The sequence below is a fragment of the Caloenas nicobarica genome, chromosome 3, assembly GCF_036013445.1.
Source record: "Caloenas nicobarica isolate bCalNic1 chromosome 3, bCalNic1.hap1, whole genome shotgun sequence".
Taxonomy (NCBI): Eukaryota; Metazoa; Chordata; class Aves; order Columbiformes; family Columbidae; genus Caloenas; species Caloenas nicobarica.
This window is the reverse complement of record NC_088247.1, coordinates 48,468,025-48,493,221: the sequence shown is the minus strand read 5'-3', so window position 1 is coordinate 48,493,221 and position 25,197 is coordinate 48,468,025. Positions and strand designations below refer to the sequence as shown.

General features: G+C 41.3%; 1 protein-coding gene across 4 annotated transcripts; it reads right to left on the bottom strand.

The window, feature by feature from the left end:
• Nucleotides 1–24,912, bottom strand: CEP57L1 (centrosomal protein 57 like 1). 4 transcript variants are annotated; one of them, XM_065631406.1, is made up of 11 exons: nucleotides 24,831–24,912; nucleotides 10,627–10,771; nucleotides 8,756–8,935; nucleotides 8,052–8,173; nucleotides 7,541–7,657; nucleotides 7,173–7,250; nucleotides 5,325–5,423; nucleotides 4,544–4,621; nucleotides 4,215–4,435; nucleotides 2,470–2,614; nucleotides 1–367 (listed from the first exon to the last, which is right to left on the bottom strand). In XM_065631406.1, exons 2-11 carry the CDS (start codon nucleotides 10,766–10,768, stop codon nucleotides 143–145), a joined length of 1,407 nt encoding a protein of 468 aa, XP_065487478.1. In that variant the 5' UTR covers nucleotides 10,769–10,771; nucleotides 24,831–24,912; the 3' UTR covers nucleotides 1–142. The 4 variants fall into 4 exon arrangements, with proteins under 4 accessions (XP_065487478.1, XP_065487479.1, XP_065487482.1 ...); XM_065631407.1 differs by having other exon boundaries at nucleotides 1–361; XM_065631410.1 differs by lacking the exon at nucleotides 1–367 and adding an exon at nucleotides 747–818.
• Between the last annotated feature and the right edge of the window lie 285 nt (nucleotides 24,913–25,197).

Genomic DNA, 25,197 nt, shown 5'->3' with positions numbered 1-25,197 from the left:
TTATAGCTACCCTACATGAAAGTTAATTCTGAGGTGAACAAACTGACCTACTGGTGAGTAGGCAGTTTAGTATTTTGTGAAATTTAAAATTTACTAGCTATAAGACAACTTCAAACATTTCTTAACACAGTAAACTTCAAAATTATTGTTCCCACGCGATATCATCTTTTTTCAGTGCTGACTGAAGCTTCTGCACATTTTTTAGCAGCTGAAGAGAGCTTCTGTGTTTGTGCCCAGGACAAGATTTAGACATACTTTCCCTTACAGTGATGGCAATCTCCTTTGCTTCGTTTTGGTCACCACACTTTAGTATGACATGAGCTGCCCCTTGCTTCAATTTCTGATTTTTTTTCTTTAATTTCTGCACCTAGGAAGAAAGATTACTAATTAGAATGTTACATACTCAGAAGACCTACAGCTGTAGAGCTTACTGGACTTCTACCAAACTCCAAACTAAAGATATCTAAGGGACATTAAAAAAAAATATTAAAATCTACTAATCTTGTACACAGTTGTCTCTCCGTAACAGCAAGCATTACAGAAAACTGACCTCACCTACACTCACTAGATTGTTGAACCCCATAACTGCCTAAGGTAAAAATGCTTGCTTCAGAGAAACAGAATATGTTACCAATTTATATTTACAATGGTCTTTTACCATTTCAGGTTGTACTATCCTAACAAAAAAAAAACCAAACCACAAAACAAACAAACAAACAAAACCAACAAAAACTCACAACCAACAAACCTGTAAAATGTATCCTGTTTATTGTTGGTTACTGTATTTAAGCAGTTTACGTTGAAGCCTCATAACAAAACTGGAAAACAAAATAAATTGCTAAAGAATGTTTTTTTAAATGTCAAATAATGTCTTGACTTGCACTTGGCATGAAAAGGTCACTCCCAAAGATAAAATTAGGCTGGAAGCATTCCATATGCCAATTTAGGCTTTAAGTCCATTTCTAAAAATAATTAACTTTAATTGCATTCTAGAACATATTATTAACTGTGAAACACAGAGATGACTACAGCATTTTTAGTGTGACAGGTTCTAAAAGCAGAAATATGCATCAGAAATATTAAGACAGGTCTGTACAAAACACAAATAGAATTGTCTGTGTGCAAATGCACCAGAAAAAAGTACATAAGCCAAGGGTTACAGGAATGGCCTGTATTGATAACCAAGGCATGATGGACAGTAATCAAGCAGACAGACATGAAGAATGTACTATTTAGATCATGACCCTAAGGCGTGTGCTCTGATAAGGCTGTACCAGAGCACGGATGACGTGCCAGCAGATCTGCACCCTGATAATAAGCAGGGATGACAACAAGGTTGCACCACATTGTATGTGATATTCGTCTTCTCATCATCCCAAAATGAAGGCAGACTGTAGCCATAAAGGAAGAAACAAAGGTGCAGTTGTTTTCCACTGTCTAAGGTTCCTGGAAGATTAAGTCAGCAAGATTCTGAGGCAAGGAATAATACCATAATTGTTGGCTTCTCAAGAATACAAGAGATTTATCCAAAACACAGTTGACATTGCCAAAAGAGGCTATGAGGACTCAACAATGTCCTTTGTCCATATTGCTTACATGCAACTCTGACAATTCTACTTTGACATAAGCACCTTTGTGCTTGCAATTACACACACAATCAAATGTTTGAGTGAGTAAAATCTATCAAAGAATGAATGTGAATAAAACTGGTCAGATTTAAATTCACTATCACCTCCCCCTTTCATAAGGTCTCATACAGTTTTGTTTTGTTTCCTGTCTCAGTGAGTCCTGTCTTAGGTGAGTCTGTTTATCCTGAAACATAAGATGGAAGAACAGAAAACTATCAGACAGAACTATGGATTGCATTTTTTTATCATATGTTCCAAACCACATTGCTACAAAAGGGTTAAGATGTTAATCTACAGAAGAGTGATTTTATATAGGCATGTATGAAAAGCTGTCATCTATGGCTCTAAAACAAATTCTGAGAGAATGCATATGGGTTAGGGGTTTAACAAAAATGAAAGGTTTGTCTGGCTATGACTTTGGAGAAGCTGTGGTCAACAGACTGGTTAATAAAAAGCTTCAATATTTAAGTAAGATAAAAGACATTTAATCCTATCTGTACAGGAATTATAGATTTCTTCCTCATTCCCCGTAAGGACAGGACACAAAGGAATGAAATCCCAACAATTTGTCTTAACACAGTGAGCAGAAGTGACAGCCTGAGCAATCCAGCTCTGTATTGCAGAACTGCCACCAGGCAGGAAGTTTTTGCACTAGCCTAGATACATAGCTGCCAGCTGTAAGCATTTTTCTTGATGAAAAGAAGGAATTGGAGGTACAACACTGAGCTAGCAGCCCTGGCTTAAGCATTCCAGTGACATTCTAGTTAATGACAACAGGAGGCAGAGTTGTGGCAGCCTTCAACCAAAGTGTTACTAGGTAGAGTTTACATCTTATTCTTACAGCAGCCTGATGCTCTTTCAGCTTGGATATTTGTTCTTGCTTAATCTCCATTTGCTTTACGAGGCAATCCAGCTCCCACTCTAGGTCTTCACGAACTTTGGAGTCTTGAGCCTCCCATATTTGCTTCAGAAGTTCTTGATGTTCACTATTAAAGACAAGAATGGCACACTAAGTATTCACGATATAGTCTCTAGGATTTCTTCCAATACTTTCAGTGTATTGCAAGAATTGCTAGCTGTTTTGTCCAGAGTACAGCAATTATAGCATTATTTATTGCCTCACACAATACGCATTAATCTGTAATATGTTCACACTAGAAAAGAAAAAGTTTTTTCAGTGGGTCTGATTTTCTCATTCCGAATTTCTAGCTGATATGCATCTTATTCCTCCCCCTTGCCACAGTCATAACAATCAGATGTGTAATAGTGTGCAAAATGAGAATTTGGAAAGTGAACAGCAGCTATGCAGCATGGTATTTTTAATTCTTGCCCAATTCAGTGCAGACTTTGAAAGCTTAATATAATACTGAAAAGTATTGATTAAATTAATATGTTTAATTTATAGTTTTTTTCTGACAGATAATTCCAATTGAAATGCTCTACTGAAAAAGATTTGCAGTGAGATGTGCTGGTTAATCAAATTAATCAGCTTAATTAAAAGAAATTGTGTAGATCTACTTGATACCTAGATATCTGAACTAGTCAAAAACAGAGAGCTACTCTTAGATAAATAATCTCTTTACAAAGGTCACGTCTTCTTTTCTGACTTCTGAGTAACTGCTGCTCGACAGTTTAATTGAAGCAACTAGTTGTTGCTATTAAAAAAAAAAAGCCCATCCCTGAATTGCCATGAGTAAGCCAAAGCTTTTTGAAGAAGAGATTGGTTGCCATTTTAAATCTTGCCACATCAAGGATTTTAAACCAGTGTCAACATCCTAACTGGTTTAACCAACACATCTTCCTCTGTTCAAACTACAGCTCATCATGTTGACATGTCTACTATGACCAGCTACATAGCTCTGGCCCACAATTCTACAAGCTTGCATTAATGGGAAGATGCCTAAGAACAGGACAAGTTGTAATCCACATTAACTTGTGTGGCTAGAAAGATACATACACTCCCATCTAATGCATTAGCTTCTCCCACACCCTGCCCATTTTCTGGCAGGACACTGTCCTCTTGCACAACCCTCTTACAGGACTGGCAAGTTCTCCTGCTACCAACAAGGAAAAGGAATGAACGCCAGACTGTCTCAGCACAAAGACCCATCAGGTATGCATGTATGGAGAGAACACAGAAAGAGTGAGGAAAAAGTCACTGGCTGGATGTTGTGACAGGACTATTCCTGCCACAGCTGTACTAACCTATTCTACCACCCAGACTGACTGCATGCTGCAGGCCTACTCAAATTTAATACCACCTTTGCACCCTTCTCAAGGAGATCATTCTTGGTCTACTTTGTAGACCTCAGAATATGTTTAAAATACCTAAAAAGCACAGGCCAGCAGCAGTTAAGTACAGGATGTGGAAGCAAAAAAAGCCAGCTGAAGAGTATGTTGCTTGCTCACAATATCAGCTAAACACCAGGAGAGAAATAATTTTTTGAAGTCAGGCCTGTTCAGGCCATTCTGTCAACAAGTAGACCTACACTTAAAACAGGCTAGGTTTGACTACAGCATAGCTGTAGCTTCCCAGGCCTATCACTGAAGTCACTTTTAATCATAACACCAGGGATGAGTACTCACAAGCTCATTTGGCCCAGCTCATCTTGTATGGCCAACACAAGTTCCGAAAGACTTCTGGTGGCAGTAGGTGATATGGAACAAGAGGATACAGATTTTGAAAGTCCTGAAATCCCAGACGTAGCTCCTCCTTGGCTTCGTGATGAGATACGTGGATTGAAATGCTTCATAGTATGCAACATGCTTTGTACGTTTGCACTAACAGAATGGCTGGAACTGACAGACTTAAAGCAGAATTATTAAGTGGTTTACAGAAGTGATTAACAATTACAGTAAAGACACTTATTCAAACTGTAGATGCTGATTTTGCAAAAGCATTTGGTTTCACTCACCTTCCCAGCCACAAAAGGTAGCTCACCGGCCTTTATATGTAATTGTGAAAGGTGCATTTTCTTCACTGTAGGACTTCTCTGTCATAAGATAGACAGGAAAAGACAAGAAATTTCAATCTGTTAACCCAACAGCACAAACTTTTCTTTTTTAATAAGTAAAATTCAAATAAACAAGCAGAGAAATGCATCATCTCAGTTTCCCTCTGGTTTTAAAAAAATAATTTCCCTCTGTCTGCGGAAGGAGTAGGACTTTCCAAGAGCTGAGACATGTAAATTTTATTCCAGATTGACAAATAGGTTGACATTAAAGAAACTGAACATTGCTTACTTAAGTTTGCAAAACCACAGTTGCAAAATTTTGACTGACCTGTAACTTGTGTTGCAAAACGAATTTTCTTGATTTCAGCAATGCCCCCAAAACACGACATCTTAAGATGCCTATTTAAAATTGCTTTGGAAAGTAATTTTACCAGATAAACTGAAAGGCAGCTAAGACAGGACATGGAGGACGGCAGTAAAACTGTAACAGAGGTTATTGTCATGCTGGCAAAGGGAAAGTTTTCCAGTGAGGTGCTACCAGCCCCAGCCTAGTTTTAATTACCAAAGGGGAAAAAAAAAAAAAAGTTATTGAGTACTGGAGTATTGTTCTTCACTTTGGAAATGGAGTAAAGTGCAGCAGACAAATCAAGTGCCTCTTACATCACCATTTTTCACAAATTCCTATCTCTGTGTGAGGCAGTTGCTATCACCAACAGTATGCTAATAAAAACTTTTATGTTACCTTCTTAGTTTGTTTCTTCTTCCTGTTTTCCTTTTTAGGTTCATTTTGAGATGTTACTGAAGACATCAAAATCCTGTTTATCTCCAGTCCTGTTTGAAGCTGTAGGAATAAGCAAAAAAGAAAACAATCATTTAATGTAATATTAGAAGCACAAAATCACATGGCCTAATTAATTCCCTCTTCATGCATGGATGAGAACCAATTAAAGGCACTATTAACTGTCCTGCTTGGAAGGCAGAAGCTATGCTTAAAAACAGAACAGATTCCTAGGATGGCAGGGTATCAGGCAGATCTTGCAGCTCTCTCTTAGAAGTCCTCGCTTTCATGTTCAGCTGCAGCAGCTGTATTTTTCCACTGTGACAACCAGCAGCTGAGATAAGCCAATCCTGCTGCATGCTGAGGATCTGATCGTAAAATCCCCAAAATATGAACATTTGGATTTTACAGTCTGGGGGCAGAGAGAACTGAGCTCCTCGGTATAAGATTGAGGTCAAACCTGATGGACAATCCTTGGATTGCTCTGTAGTTCAAAGTTGATATCAAGGCCCATGATAAACAGGATAATAGGTGTTCCCAATTAAACATAGGACAAGGACTTTGTTTTGGCATGTGTAACAGTTGCAGCTAAGCAATACTGGAGGTCCACCACCAAACTGGGATTATTCTGGTTTTTTCTGTCATCAAAAGGAAGGGAACCACCCCACACCCTGCATTTCCCAACCCAGATCCAACAGACCTAAATCGATCCTGCAGTGAACTAAGATGGTACTAATACTAGTTTAGGACCTAGTTTACTACACTTAAGTCCTTTCTTAAGCAAATGTTTATAATACTGCTATGGTCAGACTATTTGCTCTGGGAAAGTCTTTCTTACTATGTTTCTCAGAAGATAAAATCTCCATACTAGTCTTTCTGTTCTGCAGCAGCAAGCCGTTTAAGCAAGAAACCTAAAAACCTGTGAGTTTTCAACTGTGCCATTCTGCTGGATTCTGGAGGTGGTCAGATACCTGGGCTGCAATCTGCATGTTATTTCAGACTTCCTGGACTGATGAAAGCCTCTTGGATGAGGTATCAAAACTGACAGCAGTGATGAATTAATTTAAGCTGTCAGCTTTGTTTATGGTTAAGTTCTTTCAATATTATTTTTCAGCTCTGCATCCCCTCCCACCTTGCCCCAAGGGAATGCCACCACAACTGCTCTCTTTCTAAATAGCTACTATTTCTCAGTGAAGTGAGGTTTGGAATACCTGGAGCTACTTTGCCCCTTTAACAAAAGGTTTCTTTGATTTTGCTTTCTTTTGTAAATATTCCTCACTCAGACGGATGGCCCAACAAACTGACTATGGTTTCACAGAATAATGAATTATTCAAGCTTTCACTTAATGAACAATGTAACAGTATCACTGATTAAAGACTTGTCCAAGTATAGTCCAGTATATTAGATTTCAGCAGATCTTAACAAAAAGAACAAACAGAATAACCAACCCTACTTCGGGTATAAGGTTTCTTATATGGCCACTTTCTAGTTACAGTAAGTTAAAGTTACCTGATTTAGCTGCAGATTCTCTGGAAATTAATTCTCTACCCAGGTCACTTATAGCAACTTTGAGGCTGATAAACCGTACCATTAACACAAAATAAAGCAGAATCTTCCTTGACTGAGATATGCAACACACCTGGCAAGCTTTCTACTACTGAGTTTATAACTGGTCTACATATTATTCCAGGAGTTCTTCCCAGGGAAGAACATGTGGAGTTTAAATGTAATTTTAAAAATGGTATTTCAGACAGAGAAGTTAGCTTCCTTCAGTAATAAAAATATGATAAAATAAAATCTTTTCAGTCTACCTGAGCAGTTTTGTCTTGCATTAGTTTACGGTGATGCTCTTCCGTACGAAGCTTTTCTTCTAAGCGTTTGATCTTGTCCTGAATTTGAAGATAAAGATGATTAGTCACACTTCAGGTTGACATGCTGAATCAGAAGTCTGAAGTAGCTTGCAATTGTAATCTGGGATACAACAGGATGGAGGAATTTATAAAGCCCAGACTGAAAAAAAGACTCACGCAAATGAACACAAGGTGGCATTCAGTCAGGTATGTTTTATGATCTTGGCTTTAACAGAGGCAATTTTTGCAAAGCTTAGTACTATTAACAGTATACCATACAAACTGTGTGAAATGAAGGACTTTCAAACTGTCATTCCATGCATGCTTACTTCTGCAATTCTCTGAGTAGCAGTAAGTTTAAGACATTCTTTTTCTAGCATTTCAAGTTTTTCAAGTTTTGCATGCAGTTCTAACCAGTTCTGATCTTCCTCTTCCTGAAGCTGGGCCTGGAAAAAAGTAAGCAAGAATGGAGTTGGCAGCTGACTGAAATTGTTTCAGATGGCAAAACAAGCAAACATTTTACAGTAAAGGTATTTAACTAGTTGAACTTCTATGTTTTTTAAATTGCAAACTGATGAAAAATACCAGGCAGACAAGATTCAAGTTTCCAAATGTGCAAGTTTTAGCATGGTTTTGCTCATTAAGAATTCCACCCAGGGAGTCTTTTCATACAATCCATTGAACAGTTGTCATCAGTCAGTCAGACAGTAAATCGCTTCCGTTTGCCGCCACCCTGAGAAGAGCTGAGGAAGAATGATGGCCACAAAAAAGTTCTGATCTTAGACATTTCTATACTTCTTGACTATATCATGACTTTGTTAGAATGCTAAGAGGCTTCACCTGTTGTTCTGAAACCATTTTCTTTTCCAGTTCTGCACTGGAAGCCATTTTTCTCATGTAATCCAGCTGTTTTTCCAGCAGGGAGCAGCGAGATTGTGCTGCATTTAACTGCACACTTACATCTACAGAGAGAAACAAAGACATTCAGTACAGCAATGGGAGCTACACATTTAGCCAGTCTGTCATCTCATTGAGGAATTCTCTAGCTTGAAAACAGGCAAGAAAAGTTTTGTTAGTCTGAACAAGTCATGTGCTTAAAATATGTTTTATATATAAGACATGAGAGTCAAGATGGTTTTTTCAGAGCTAGTCCCTAATATGAATTCCAAAGGTGTGAGCACTGTGGTTACTTTGATTTATATCAGCAGACATCTAAACAGAATCTGGTTTCTTCCCTTCTAATTTTTCTCAAGTTAGCAGTGTTACACATGTAAGCAGCTGCTTGCTTATTGTAGGAGTTAGACATACCACCTGAAATCTGCTTATTCTTTAAAATAGCTTTATGGGTTATGCAATACTTGGTTAATATATGTAAAAACAAGACGTCAACTTGATTCACATTTATCAGGCTCCTGCCCCTCCCCAGTTCTGAAGCAAAAAAGAAAAGGGGGTTGTATTAATTAGCCGTTTGTCAAAATAAACACTCCCTGGATTATGCAGTCTTGGAGTTGCTGTGGGTACACCTTATCACTCAAGAGAAATACCTTTCCTCTGTTGCATCAGTTCTTGGTGTGCTATGTCCTTTTTGTTGGATTCACGCTCTAAGGCCTTCTTATACTGAGCAGCTGCTATGGAGAGGCTGCGCAGATTATCTTCAGCCTGTGACTTCTCCAACTCTAGACGGTGGATCTTTTCTTGAAGAGTTTTCAGGGCTGCCACCACAGCTAGCAAATAATGCAACAGTTCCACCTTAAGTAACAGGTCCTATTATTTTAAAAACCCCCACTTCAAACAGCAAAATACTACCTAAATTTTCTTCCTAGGATCACCCCCAAAATGAACTATGTTCCCCAGCAGTACACTTATACATGCAGAACATATCTGGGAGAAAATGGACATGTTTACTGCATAACCGAGGTATAAAGCACAGGTCCTATGAGTGAAACTATTTTCACTCCAAATAGTAGCAAGTGCAAAGAAATCGTGGCAAATTGAGTACAACAAACCCTGGGACTTCACACAAAAGGAGGGAACACAGGTATCCAAGTTAGGTCACAAGTTTTGGTGTAACGCAACTGGTGTAGACAGGAAAGAAAAAAAAAAGACTCAGACGGGGGGAAATATGATACAAAGGGACATTTTAGTAAAGGATGGATTTAAAAACCTTTATTGTTTCAAAAGCTAATGATTCAGTGTCTAGTTTCTTCTATTTGATGATTCTTTAAACCACAGAAACAAGTCTGCAAGATTTTGCTTTTAGTCTCAAATGTCAAAATTAGGTGTCAAAGTTATGCCAAAAGAAAAAAGTTGCAATTTCAGCTACAAGGAAAAGTCTGCTAGCTCTCCAAAAAGTACACACACCTGTGGAAATTTAAGACATGTTCTGTAACAAGTCAAGCTTCTTTTCTGACATTTTATAAGCCTTGACAGTCTCACTATACCAATTCTCTCAGTAAAGGAATACCCAGCAAATATTGCTAGCTCCATAACAATTCTCACCAGCTTATCATAGCCACATTAGAATAGAAATAAAAACCAAACCAAACCAAACACAAAAGAGAAGCCAAAAGCAGATACCAGAGAGCAGAAAGATGAAGTGGGAGCACTTCTTCCACCTTTCCATTGGCATGCCAAACATTTCCTTACTTTAACACTTAGCTACATAACATCAAACGGAACATTTTAATCCAAAAAGCCCAAACCAGTCACAGATTCTTCAGGTGAAGAGCAATGATCACATGCACACACAGTGGCTATGTCTGTGCAATATTGCAAAGCTGTCCACGGTACTAAATCCAAGCATGGCATCCTTATGATTCACTGAGCTCTCCAGATATGCTAAGCCACTGAGCATTTGCCCTGTGAGCTCCAGAAAGTAATCACCCATTCAGGCACATGACAATTATAGCAGTCCCATGTTTCATACAGACTGACTTCCATGCTGCTAACTTGCCTGAGAGTCTGCATTATTCAAAAGTTCTCCCAAGGAATCACACCACACAAAAACCTTATAAGTGATTTTAAGCTAGAAGGAATCAAACAGCCCTACGCAAAGCTAATTTCAAGTCAGTACGCCATACTAATGATCTTTTTTTGCTGTATTTGAAGTCATGAACTGCTTCTGCTGAGTTTGAAGCACTCTCCATTGCTTTTAGAGGAAGTCTGACGATTTTAAGTTAAACAATTTTCAAAGCCAAAGTTTATAAGGATGTTAGAAGACTTGCAGCAGTTTCCATTCCAGACATATGACTTCAAGGAGACTACTCCCTCAGGACACATATACATCCTGTCTCAATGTCAGTCTGATAATCGCAGCAAGTCATTGAACTGAGTTAAACAGAACAGGGATCTTTGCTCACGAGATTTCATGTGGAACAATTAAAAAGACCACTTTAAGGACATATTCTGGCTTTACCGTGGTTATTGGGGATAGAAGGCCTGTTACCACTAACAGCTGCCAACTTCTTGGATTCTGTATAAGCAAGGGCTGCAGGAAGCATCTTATCTGGTGGGTGAAGAAAGCTTCCTATGAAACTGTTCTTTGATTCAGAATCCATAGCCTGTGAAAAGAGAGCAATTTAAGGTCATTAGCTCTTTAATGGACTATGTAACAGTTTTCAAAGTATGTCACCGCGCAGTCCCTGGCTCTGTTTATATCAAACCAGATCATGTGCATCAAAATAATAATTTTAAAAAATCCCACACATCCTCAGATGAATCCTGTATTTTAACGCAATTCCAAAACAATGCCTTTCATGCCACTAAACAAAGCTCTCCTCAAACACCCCAAATTCCTAAGATTTTTCTTGGTGCTTTCTAATAACTTATGTTGATTTTTGTCCTTTTAAAAACCAAGGATTATCAATGTTTTGTATTTTCTATTTAACAGACTTTAGTGTCTGCTTCTCAGTGCTCCCTGCAGAGCAAGCATTCCAAGTTTTACAGCCTGTTTTCATTTGCAGCCTCTTTATTACTCTAACACCTATATTTTTACATATGGCTTTATTATGTAAAAAAGACATGCTTCTCCATATGTAATATTGAGGTAACAAAAGGATATTTAACATGCAGTATCCCCAGAGTATGTATTAAGTTCTGTTTCTCCACTCCCTTTCTGCCCCACCCTTTCACATTCTTTATTTTATCAGAAGCGCATCTGAAGACAGTTTACACCCTGCCAAATAGTGATTTTCCTTGATACTCAAGACAGGCACAATGAAACTTGCAGAAAGCGCTTTAGTCTAATACAATCTCTAGGAGAGCAGACCCTTAAAAGATCATTCAAGGCTCATTTGTTTTTTTACATTGGAAAGCCTATGACAACCAAGCATGGGCCATAGGTTATCTGAAGGAAAAGGGTGGAAAAGGTACTAATATTGAAGAGGTCTTTAATAACTTTGGACTTACCGCTACTGCAAAAATAGCATTTATTAAGCTTTTTCATTATATTCTTTGCTATTCTACTCATCTACTTGTCCTACATACACAGGAACAGCAGAGACAATTCCAACGTCACGCAAATACTTCCCTCAAAAATATACACTTGGTTCCATTCTAATAAAGGTCCTATTAACTTACGCTTCAAAAATTGAGAGAGTTGCTCACTTTTGAAAGCTGTTACCAGGTTTTGGTACCCATAGCAAGTGTAAACACCATACTGAGAAAAGGAAGTTACTATAAAAGCAAGTTTTAAATCACGTTGAAACTACCTAGCTAAGTAGTACCATGCATTTCACTTGATACAGTGTAAGAAAGAGTATAGACAGCCTCAGCTGACAGAAAAAGAACTTATTTGAAGGCTCAATGATACAACAATTATGGTATCACTGGAGTTTAAAATACAGGGCACACAACTGGAACAGGCTTCCTGTTTGGGCATGGCTATTTACAGACACTAGCTCCCAAGAAAGTCACCCAAAGGAGGTAACAGGAGGAAGAAATCCTAACCAAGACTAGAGCCTGCTGACGAAGCACACCCTAGGAAAAGCCATTCATAGCCGGCGGGCAGGGAAGAAAGTTTTCAACGAAGGAACAAGTTTCCAGGAACAGCTCCTCCAACACTGGTTCAGAGGCTGTATAAAATAGAAAAATCAGCATCCATCCACACCACCTCTTCATGATACACAATAAACCAAAGGTACACAGAAATACTTCCTTCCTCCTCCAAGTTGTCATCACGGAGAAGTCGACATGCACTTCGCTTTGCCAGGGCTTGCTTGACTTGGGACCTCCCAGACACAGCTGCTTTGGTGTGCTAACAACCCCAAGACAGATCCCACAGTTCAAATTGGCCCCCCGGCACCAGCATGCCCCCCCCCGCACTGGCACGGCCCCTCAGACCCGTAAGAGGGGAGCTGCCCAGGCTACCCTTGTGCCACAGGCCATTTCCAGAAAGTTCCTTGCAGGGCCCTGCCACCATCCTGCCCGTGCCAATGGGCCACCCTGAGCCCAGGCCATAAGCTCTCGGCGCTGGGTCAGTGGCTGTGGGTGGCCAGGCAAGCCACCATCTCTAGCAAGAGTTCCCACCTGGTGACCCTGTCACATTTATGGCCACACAAGGCACTTATGTGCCTCCACACCTCCCTCCTGGATGCCCGGGAAACACTGTACAGGGACACACGACCATCTCTAACAGCTGGACAGGTGCATCAGCCATTTCCAAAAGCACAAGAGGCAGTGGCGGTGAAGGACACGAAGCCAGGAGCAGCAGAAACCTCAAGATGGGAAAGTCCTGTGGCCACAGGAAGGGTCAGGGCCAAGACAGGAGAGGAGATGGGACTGGTGCCGCATGGTGCACCAGCTCGATATCCCACAAAACAAAAAATAAGCAGGACTTACCAATTTCCCCATTGCTTCTCAATCCCTATGTGTTGGTGATGAAGAAGACTAGCAAAAAAGGTCCGTAAAAATATGCGTATGTGCACACAACAAACTTTCTACCACTCCTGTGAACAGGGAAAGGCAACTTTGGGTACTCCGGAGGAAGAAGGTGGTTTTTGCTCAGGCCATCTAACCTTTTGGCAGTCAGCATAAGTGGAGACTTGCTTTTCCAACATCCTCCGGTGGGACATGGCTCCCTCACATGCCTGCAGCTGCTACACATCAATTAGTTTCCTTATTACTTTCACATAAACAATTCTGTCGTTTCCAAGGAGATGGGTTTGTGGACAGTTGTTAGGAGGGCGGCAATCCGAAGCAAATAATGAATAAGAGAGGGAGGGAATAAAGCACCGGAGAATTTGAGAGTTTGTGTTCAAGCTCAGTAACACAGAGGTGGGGGGACATCGGGGCACCTATTTGCGAGAAACGGAACTAAAAACTCTTTAGTTCTGCAAGTGAACCCAGAAGAAAGCGAAAGGCCAGCTCACCAGCCAAGTGATGGTGATCCAGCTAACCCAGTACAGGCTTCAGGATGAAAACCTACAATTTTGCTAGCACAGAAAGGGTAACACATACCCTGTAGCTGGAATGGGAGCTCCCCAACCTACTCCTAAGAGCACAGGCTCTGCAAGGGGTGTGAAGGAACACGACACTGCACGATCGAGACACCTGTGTTTGCAGAACCCCTGCTACGGACATAGTTACGGGCGCCTTGCTTTGCCACAGCTTCCTCAGACACAGAGGCTGAGGGAATGGTTGCTATAGTGCCTGGAGGTTCTGTCAGTGTAACTGCTCTAGTAGAGGTGCTCTGGGGCAGATGAGTCCTTTAGTATCTCAGCAGGTAAAATATATGTAGTTTGTAACAACTATGCTGCACAGGAGTGTTGTCTACAACACTGCCGTCCTCTAGGCAAGGACACCGGCCAGGAGAAAAGGATCAAGCGACTCTACACCAGTAAGACATCACCAAACATCCTGACCACTTCCAGTCCACTAGGACAAGAAGCCTATCAGGAAATAATTAAGTAGCATGACGTACGTTTGGACATCAACTGTCCATCAACTTTTTCCCTCACAAGTATTTAAGTTTCTATAAAACCATCACAGTCAAGTTTGCTTTTTAAAAACGGTTACGCAGCCCACATCCATTGCAAGCTTAACCTACCACTCTTTTATTCCACGCTATCATGGATGCTGGCACACAGACCTAGAGAGGTGCGTTAAAGCAGATATTGTTTCCCGAATGGCAATGTTTGTAGTAATGTAACTCCATGAGGCTTAGGGGGATTTAGCACTTGAACAACACTCATTAAAGCAGCCAAAACATGTTGTTTAGACAAGCCCTTAGCTGAGGAAATTACTGCACTCATTCAAGTTTGGGGAACAGCAAAGGGCAAAGTATGAGTATTAAATGGAGGCTGACAAAACACCCAGGTTACAGGCAGAGGGGAGGGAGGAAGAAATGCCTGGCTGCCACCCCAGCTGCCTGTGCCACGGTGGGGAGGAGTGGGGGGAAAGCAGTTGCACTGTGCTGGTCACAGCCAGGCTCACTGCCAGCACGTTGGGTTTTTTAATCAGAACTGACCCAGCCTGTGTTGGTGGAGGCATTGGTAATACTCAGATGCTCAGTGTTATTTTACACAGAAGAACACCAGGGAGACAGTTCATACAAACGCTGCATCAAGCATGGGGCAATTTAGTGCTGTTAACTGTCAGCCTGGCCCAGCCAGCCATGTTGGCCCTACTTACAGGGGCCTATAAGAAAGACGGGGACAGACTTTTTAGCAGGGCCTGTTGTGATAGGACAAGGGGTAGTGGTTTTTAACTAAAAGAGGGGAGATTCAGGCTAGATCATGAGGAAGAAATTTTTTACAATGAAGAGTGGTGAAACACTGGCCCAGGTTGCCCAGGGAGGTGGTGGATGCCCCATTCCTGGAGACATTCAAGGCCGGGCTGGATGGGGCTCTGAGCAACCTGATCTAGTTGAAGATGTCCCTGCTCATTGCAGGGGGTTGGACTAGATGACCTTTGAAGGTCCCTTCCAACCCAAACTATTCTGTGATTCTATGTTGTCTCCAAGCCTGAGCCAGGAGTCTCCCGGAGTGCAGGACCACAGGGTTGCAACCCTGTGCACGGTGCCAGACATAGTGAATTAGCTCTGCGACAGCTGTGCACTAATGCAATTGCACTGCCTACACCTCCTACCTTGCTGCAGCCGGCATGTTCACCCCAGGGTGTGAGCATGAGCAGAGCTGGTCCCTTTGGTGGGACCACTTCTGCCTGGTGGCTCAGTGTTACATGCAGGCTGGGAGCGAGCTTGCACAAAGGCTGTTGGGGAGCAATCCTGTCATCAGGTCTGTACCTGTATATATGACTTTCAGACCTATGAGGACAGCAAACAAGCTGGAGTTTCATACCTTAAGACAAACAGTGAATCTCCCATTTCATCATGGTCATGTAAGTACTGATGTGATTTACCTTTACACTATTTATATTTTTTTTTTCTGAATGCGGCCTGCATGGAGTACCAGAGTACTGGATTGGGTAGCTGTACAAATCAATTGACATCGTAGTTAGTTACTGTTGTCTGTACAAGTAAACATGCCATCAGTGGGAAGCTACTGAACACCACTGAAATCATAAATGTTACAGAAAGACCAGTAATTACTTCATCTTCCTCTTCCTCTCTTTTCCATTCCTCCCCTCCATTGCTAGCCACATTATTAAAAATTTTTTAAAAAATTCTTCTGAAGTTAAAAGTCAAAAAAACATTTTGCCACATATACAGTTATGTACCATACTGTAAAGCAGCAATGGAAAAGCTTTTTCCGTACATGAGCTCTAGCAGATTCAGAGAATAACGGTGGCTTAACGGTTTCCCAAAAGATATACACTAAAGGAATAATGTAAAGGATGCTCCCACTAAATTCTCCAGTGTTTGTTATCTTAGAGAGGTTCTGGTTCATTCAAATCACTGTGAGGGCAACCTTTTAGAACCAAAGAGGTGCTGTTAGAACACCTTCAAAGAGGAAAAAGAAAAAATGGATCAAAGCATTTTTCAGAAAGAAATACAAAAATACCTGTCTTCTGACCCGACCTACCGGGCAGGCACAATTTATAGTGTTTTTTTTTTTCCATAACTGAAAATAAAGCCTCAGATGAATCAAGGAATGATTCACTGTTTATATGACATATCATAAGGCAAATTTTAAAGAATTGCCCCAACACAGGCTATATCAGGAAACTCTCAGAATGCTGGCTGCTGTCTTGTCTATTTGAGCCAAGCTTTGCTGGCGAAAGGTTATGTGAGAGGCCATTTTCGTGACACAATCCAAATTGGTCATTTTTTTCCCCCTTTCACTTTCCTTCGAGAACCAGGGAAAAGCTTGGTCAGCTGTACTAGCTGTGCTGCAGCACTCTTCCAGCGTTATCCCCGACAGACAAAGAACAGCCCTTCCACTGACAAAAAGAAATAAATAATGTTGCAGGCAAACTGCATTGTTGTTTTGGGAACACCCAGTCTTCAGCATCCTGACACAATCGCTTTAATCAGCCTGAAACATATGACTTTGCTCAGGACATATCTCAGTAACTGGTACTCGTGTGCCTTCTGTAATCTAAGTGGGTTAGAAATGAAGCGGTGACAGCTGCAAAACTAATAGGACCTCACTGAATCAATAAGGCATTTTAACATGTTTTTTAAGTTCTGTCAAGTCCCACTTTAAATGACTTTAGAACAAATGACTAAAGTTTATTAGAGCAGCTGAGGAACTTGGGAGGTTTTTTTAAAAACTGCCACAGGCAACTCCATAGGAGTTAGTTTGTTGTGCAAACTGTGAGATACAAACTGGCAGTCTCAGACCTGGATATAAAATATAAAGGTTAGGTGCCCCATATCTTCTTTGATACCACTGTGGCAAACCCTATTCATTCCTGAATTTCAAGTCCTAGGCAGAACTTTTTTTTTTTTTTTTTAATTCCACTCTTGGAAGAAAAGAAAAAGAAATTACATTCTGTGTTTTCTCATGACACTTTATGTACTGTAAAGTATGATAAACTCTGGTATTTTAATGAAAAAAAACCTCCTAAGCCTTTTATTTTGTTGTGTCAGACCTTCTAAGCATTCGTACCAGTATTTCTCTAGTTCCTGTTTGCTAGAAATAAAAGACAGAGAACAAAAAAGATTAAGAAAGAAAATCGAACAAGTTACACAAGTACTCTGGGAACAAGACAAAGAAATAACCAAGTGGGGAAAAAACAAAACAAAACAAAAACCAGATTTTTTTTAAAGCAAGTTTTTTTAGGAATGGGTTCTAACCTGGCAGTGTATCAAGCAAACTTAGGTCACAATGTCATTAGAGTTTTGCTGTCTTCTTCAATGAGAACAACAGGCCCAATTTCTCATTAAATTTGGCCTGCATTCATAAGTGCATGACAAAATCATATTCAATACTTTGTGGGGAAATCAAGTTGATGAAAACTGCTTTAACCTTTACGAGCAGATGATAACTGAACTTTGCATTCAGAGGAGCAAAACTGCGAATTCCTATCTAGTAACAACTGCTGCGTTAGCATGAAAGCATCTGGCCTGGAATATAGTGTTATCAAAATAATTACATTTACAAGTCTTTAATCAGTCCAAAGTAATTAAATAGAACCTTTCTGTAACAAGCACCAAACGCAAACTCAAATAATATAAATGGTCACTGATATACTTCCTCACTTCCCTCATAGCTCTGTTGTTCTTGATATTTTCCTTTCATCCACCCCCATATTATAGTTGTTTTACCTCCCTCATCTCTTTTCCTTGTATTGACATAATTCTATGGCTTTGTTCCTTGCTCTTCTCCCTTCGGTCTTCTTTTTGACCCACTCCCTCTTCTAGCATAAATTTAATTTCTTTCTACAACAAGGTTACTCAGCTAGTTGACCAAGGGAAGCCTGTTGATGTCCTTTTTGGACTGCAGTAAAGCCTTTGATACCATCTCTCACAGTCTCCTCCTGGACAAGATGTCCAGCACACAGCTGGATAAACACACAATGCAGTGAGTGAGCGACTGGGAGACAGGTTGGGCTCAAAGGGTTCTAGTAAATGTGGTTATGCTGGGCTGGCAACCAGTCATTGGTGGGGTTCCACAGGGATCCATCTTAGGGCCAGCACTCTTCAATGTCTTCATAAATAACTTAGATGGACTTGATGAAATAAAAAGTTAGAGTTTTTTACAAAGTATAAAGGGCCATTTTTTTCCCCCACACAAGAATAAATACAAAATTTCTTCCTTTTATACTTCAAATACAGTTGTAACAGATGCTGCTCTTAGTACACTAACTGATGGAAATTGAAGGTGTTCTCCTCAGTACTCTACATGAGGAATGTAAAAAGTTACTTTTCCTCCCCACTGTTAGTTTCTGCTAATGATGGATGCCATCACACTGTCTTCCACACCTAGTTTGCTTAGCCTGGTCACTTCTCTTCACCCTCAAAAATCTGCTTTTGTTCATTAGATTGGAAGCAGCTCTCACAGCTTTCTAGAGAGCAAAACAGAGTACATGTGTCCTGACAACTGGAAAGCAGGAGGAAATTACTGGTTCTGGCTATTGACCCTTGATTAAAAAGAGGAAAACTTTGCTGTTGTGGAAAGGGAAGATTTTCAAGGGCAACTGTCTCCAGTATGGAATACTGTGTAATTAAGAGATTAGAAGGGCAAATGCGAAAATTAGGGTAGGGTGGGGCAAATATAAGAATGAGTTGAAATTACAATCATAATGAAGAAATATAATGAGGTAGGGGACAGTTATTGCAGGTACTGACTCATTCACAGTAAACAGTTTTACTGTATGATAATTTTCACATTTTATGTCCCAAATATTTAATGGGATCACTGAAAGATGGTTCTGAACATTGCAGCTTGCCCTCTAGGCAGATGAAACACACAGATTGTGTCCCCATTGTTGCCTCGGAATTTATTTTTTCAAAGTAAATTTCTGTTTTCACCAATATTTTCTCAGGGAAAGTGTCAGTCTCTTCATTCGACATCCTTTAAACTAGTGTGGAGATGGAGTGGGAGGTAGAATTTTAGCCAGATAACTAGAAGAGCATGACATGGATCAGCAGAGAAACACAAAGAGGGTAATTGTTCACCAGCCCTACATTTTTTTTTCCATGTATTCTTGTGCTGCTGATAACTAGGCACCTGGCAGGGAACAAGAACTCCATTCTGCATACGTACATCAGGCAACCTAGGAATAATAATGAGAAAAAAAACACTAACAAGGAAAAGGTAAGTTTCACCCCTGGCAAGAAATGATTCCCAAAGTCATCTTTTGTCAGCAACAGTTGTCTTCAAAGATGCAGAAAAATTACAAGTAGATCTGAGTCAGAGCAACTCCTCAACCTTATTTTGGAGACTTATTTTTTTGAAGAATAATTTTAAATAATATCACCTGTTTACATGACTCGGAGTATTCATAGCAACTCCAACACATCTGCATTGCGCACCCTGAACAGGCACAATATTCTAAGTATTAATGCCTAATAGTTTGTATATTATATAGTATAATGAGTACTCAAAAATGCAAAAACAACCTATCACTACTTCTGCCCTGAGATGTCTGGGAAAATTTACAACACTCAAAGCCATACAACAGAATACTTGTTTCATATATTCTGTATATTTAAACTTGCATGACTTCAGAGATGCAGGAATATCTGAGTAAGATGCCATGAAACCCTGTACAACGTTGCATATATAAAACTAGCTTCATTGATTATAAATTATTTGAGAGACATTTCTCCCCTATTAACTGGATGCAGAACTTCTGACTGCAAAGTAATTGAGTGGATCTCCAGGGACTTGGCTTAAATTCTTGCTATTCTGTGTGACCTTGATAAATCACAGAGGGATGGGACTGATAGGGACTGATGTTCCAGGATACATGAGCCTTCCAGCTGAATCTCAAGTTTGGTAATGACAGACTTACATTCCCTGCATGTAAAAGAAGTGGAGGTATACGGCCAAAACAAACAGCATGCTCAGTGAGGAGCTAACAAAAACTGTGTGTGGGGAAACTCCACAAACATAGATGTGTGTGAAGTCCCACCCTGGTGCTTGGCACATTTGTTCCCTTGGGACTCAGAATTTGGAGCTGTCTTGGGGCGGTGAGCGTCAAAATCTGTTCTTTAAAACAATAAAGAGTCCCTGTAGCTTCTCAGGTCTGCAACTTCATTTCATATGGCTGCTGGCCACAGCACTTTCCTTTGTGTTATTACTGGAAAACACTAAGGTCTGTGTTAACAGACAGTTTGCCAAAGGTGTTTAAAACACCTATCGGGCTGTCAGCAGATAAAAAATTCCCAATAAGCAACATTCATTTTCTTTTAAAATGTAGCTGGAGGAAACAGGGTCCATCTTCTCTATGCTGTTACCCAGTGGTTAGAGCATTGGTCGGGAAGTGGGAGTTCCTGGGAAGCATTCACACCGGATCCCTGACCACCACACTGGACTGGGAGGACGAAGAGCAGGAAGGAAATGGGGAGTCACCACCTCTTCGTTTGAAGTTGTGACCCTGTTCAGACAGGCATTCAAGAGTCTAGGACAAGGAGAAGGCAGATGAGGCAAAAGACAGAGTAAAATAAGGATGTGTCTCATCTAGTTTAACTATTGAAAGAGAGTCCTGCGTTTTATTTATGCATTTCTGTAATAAATAGTTCATGAACAAAAAACAGCACTGGCTTGGGAATAGCTACCAGAAACCAGGAGTTAAGTGCCTACAGCTCCCTGTGTCTCCTTCCTTCTCATTCACACCAGTGCCACATGTTTGCCACCCTTTCCAATAGGGACACAACTTCAACATGTGAGGTGATGAATGCTTCCCTTTCATTTTGCAGTCCTGGGATGCAATCCTGGGAGTTACAAGATGTTGACATAGACCCCTTAGAACTAAAAGGCAGTTTCGTCATCACTGGGTTACTGAACTGAAGGTGAGCACTCTACCACATGTGGACAGACACTGAAGCCAGCTGTGGCTATAACGGATGAACCTGCCTGACATGTTGGGTTCAGAGAGGTTCCTCTCAGCTGGACCCCTCTGGAAGCTGCTCTACCTACTTCCTAGATCACAAGTGGGCACAAAGGGCAAAGAGGTGCCAAGATGCTCAGTTTGGGGTAATACTGGACATTTCATCCAGACACAGACTAACAGACCTCAGGTGGCTGCTCAGTGGAGTTTCTTTGATCTGAATTTCTAGTTTGCCCATGCTCTTTTCTGGGGTCTAGCCCTTAGTCTTTCCTACGTCTATACAGTTGAATGGAGTATAGTCAGAGAGCTGGCGAAGTACAGCAGGACTTCGAGTGGCCTGTAGTTTTGGTATGTCATAGCCCAGCTCTTCTCAAAGCAAACCATGCTACAGTGTAAAACTATTCCATAGTCTTTCTGCCAGAAAGATACGGTCCCCCGAGGAGAAGCCAGTGGCTAACCTACCCACTCTTGCTGCATCCATGACCTCTAAGGAGGCAGGGTGGCAGAGTTTGGTGCAAATGTACACAGGTGACACACAGTAGGTCAGAACACATGGTAGATGTACAAACATGTGCTTAGAGGTAAAACAAGGCCACGTTTTCTCCCACATCTTAAAATGTGGCTTGCACAATCATTGAAGCCAGTCTGTTGGGACAATACATAAGTTTGGGCTTGACACCAAGCTTGGGCCTCACTTCAAAGACAGGAGGAGTAGCCTCTGGCTTTCTTGTGTCTCTGCAAAACAGGAGTCACCGAACTTTCCTCAGAGGGTCACTGTGAAGAAAACCACACAAAATACTGTGGAGTGCCCAGATGTTGCAGCAACATGCCAGAACACAGATCTAAAAGGAGAGAAGTGATCCCATCCTAGGTATTTACTAGTTGGAATAAAATAAGCCTCAACAAAATCAGGCGTGAACAGAAGCAGTTGAAGGAATCTAACTTAAAAAGCAGTTCATTCTAAGTTCCACAAATTTTACTGCGTTATTACTAGTTCTCTGGAAATCAACTAAGTGATCTCTGCAATAACGTGCTCTTTTGTGGCATACAGAAACTGGAAAACACTTATAAAAGTAAATATAATTTAGATCTTATTTCTTAGAAAGGACATGAATACAACTACTTTATATTGTCTTTTCAAAAAATATTTCTGCATTTGGATATCATTTGCATATGGCTACAGAAGTTCTTATCTAGTTAAAAAAAGAAGGAAGTTGATAAACCATCAAGGAAGGAAACACTGAGGTTTAAAACAGCCACAAATTTGTTTTTCTTCAGCTTATCATTTTAAAAGCTCAAATGCTGTAATTCTGGATGAGTTGCCAGATTGTTTCCTTCATAATTCTGCCTTTCTCTTATCCATTCTTTAGGGATCAAAAACAAGCCCGTTAACTTCAGTCAGTGAACACGCAAATCAGACAAACACATTCCCCTAACTTCAAGCTCTGATTAATTCCGCTGGTAGCCTTTGACCTTGATTTCCACAATGTCTTGCAGTACACACAGAAGCTTGACCTGGTATCGGAAAACTGCAGCGATTTGGTTTGGAAAAAATAGAGCCACCTTCATCTCCATTACCAAAGTGCTACATTCAAATGTATAAAACAAAGGGCTGAAATCTGAAGTTTAGGCCTTGGAGCCAGTTTCACAATCTGTTTCCTGTAGCCAGAGTTCACTTGCAGCCAGTGGAAAAAACAACTTCTAAAAGATAAAAGGCAGTGCTGTGACTTTCAATCAATCTTAGCATTTGGTGTGGGAATACGACCGTACTAAAGTCTAAAACCAATGCTTCAGTTCTGATTCTGGTTCCCTTTATTGATCTCGGCTGTATGTATCCATTGTCAGAGACACCCAGCAAGTGCAAACTTATCAGGAGAAAAAAGAGATCTATCCAACTTCTGAAGATCAACATTTAGACAGAAATAAAGCAACCACACGTGACATGCCTATTCACAGGAAAACTGGTAGACCATAACAAGTGACAACAGAATGGGACGGGAAGATAAAGAGGTAGCTAATGTTAAAAAAAAAAAAAAGAAAAAAGAAAAAAGAAAACAAAAAGAAAACATAAAAGGCACTGGCAGAATTAGTTTCTTTGAACCCATCGTCAGTTATGATGGGTGGAGGCCTTGAGTGCTTCAAGAAGTCAAGACTCACATTTATTACAGGTAGTGATGATTTCAGTAGATATATTGTTCACAAGGGTGCCAAACACCTAGAGGAAGCAGCTGCACAAAGCAGTCCAGGCCTGTCCACGCTGCCGAACAATGGCAATTCGGGCTCCTTGTAGAGGGGATTTTATGGGAAAAAGAGATTGGTCTTTCTTGAAAGGTACAGGTAATGACAGAATAACACTTATTTTGCAAGCTTCAGGGAAATCATGCCAGAAAACATGTCAGATGAAGAAACCAGGTTCTTTGCAAATAAAAGAGCTGTTGATGGCTGGTGTTGGTGAGCCAGCCCAGGCTCTGCTCCTGGACTCAGAAGTGAGAGAGACTCTGTCTCTCTGTGGTATGTGAGCAGCTTGTTCTGCATTTAACTTCGAGTTTTACATTTTAGAGCAGGAAATGTGTACATGATAAATTATGCAAGGCCCTATAGGTCAAATGTCGTGTTTCTGATTTACTTGCAAGCATTCTTTTGCCCTTCAGTATACTCAAAGTTGTAGTTTTAGGATTGCTTTAATGTGACAGCTGCAAATGGGTGGTTCTGGCCTTATCTGCATGTTTCCCTCTCCTCTTCTCTGCCAAGAGGTGAATTGGACCAAGGAACTGACTTGGTTAAAAATTAACTTTATCAAGAAAAAAGTGTGTTTTTTGCCTGCAGGAAAAGCAAAAGAAACAGCAATACCAGCCCATTTGGTGGCAGACTGCACTTAATCCCAGGATCACCGAGGCTGGCAGGGATCCCTAGAGCCCGGCTGGTCTAACCCCCCTGCTCAAGCAGGGCCACCTAGAGACAGTTGCCCAGGACCCCTAAGGATGGAGACTCCACAACCTCTCTGGGCAACCTGTGCCAGTGCTTGGTCACCCTCACACTGAAAAAGTTTTTCCTGATGTTCAGAGGGAACCTCCTGTGTTTCAGTTTGTGCGCATTGGTTCTGGTCCTCTCACTGGGCACCACTGAAAAGAGCCTGGTTCTGTTCCCTTTGCACCCTCCCTTCAGGTATTTATACGGATGGATATGATCCCCACAAGCCTGCTCTTCTCCAGGCTCATCAGTCCCACAACAATTTGGATCAAAAAAAAAAAACAAACAACAACAAAACAACAACCGCCAAAACCCAACTGGACTAACTTGGATAAAAAGACTACAAAACTGTCGCCCAATTTGAATATTCCAGGGATTTTTTTTCTCTCTCTTTCATTTCAAGTGTTGAAGGCATTGTATTTCGCTTGCACCAACTGGTTTTTTGTTTTTGTTTTCTTCTTTCTGCTGATGTCTTTACTTAGGCTACATCAAAGGCTTCTGTTGGAGCGTATATCTGACAAGCCTGTGCCCTTGCTTAAAACACGTGTGTCTTTTTTTCCCAATGCACATTTCTGAAGCAAACCCACTGCCGGAATTGCTTTACTCGTGGCTGTTGCCAGGCATCTGCTGCTCCTGAGAACCTGATGCGGTAGAAAACAAAACCAAACCAAAGAAAACAAACAAACAAAAAAAAAACCCAACACCACGGGAAAAACCTGAGCAGAAACGGCAGCGAACGCTCTCTCTTACCCTTCCCGGGCAGCGTCCCGCGGTGGGGAGCGCGGACTCGCGGCCGCTACCGGCCCCGGGGGCGCCCCCACAGCGCCGGGAGGCGGCAGCTCCGCGCCCCGCCCCGCGCCGCGCCGCCGCGCGCGCTGCCTGCCGGGAGGCGCAGTTCCCGCCCGCGGGCGCAGGGCTGCTCGTCGGAGGACTACAAGTCCCAACACTCCCTCCTGGTGCTGCCGCTCCCCGCTCCGATTGGGCCGCCGGCGGCGAGCGGTGAAAGGCGATTGGGTGGCTGGTGTGTCCGTCGTGTGGGCTCTCCGGGTTGGGCGTGGCTAGTTTCTGCCCTTCGCTGCCCCCGCCTTCGCGGGTGAGGGGTTCGCCGGGGGTCTGT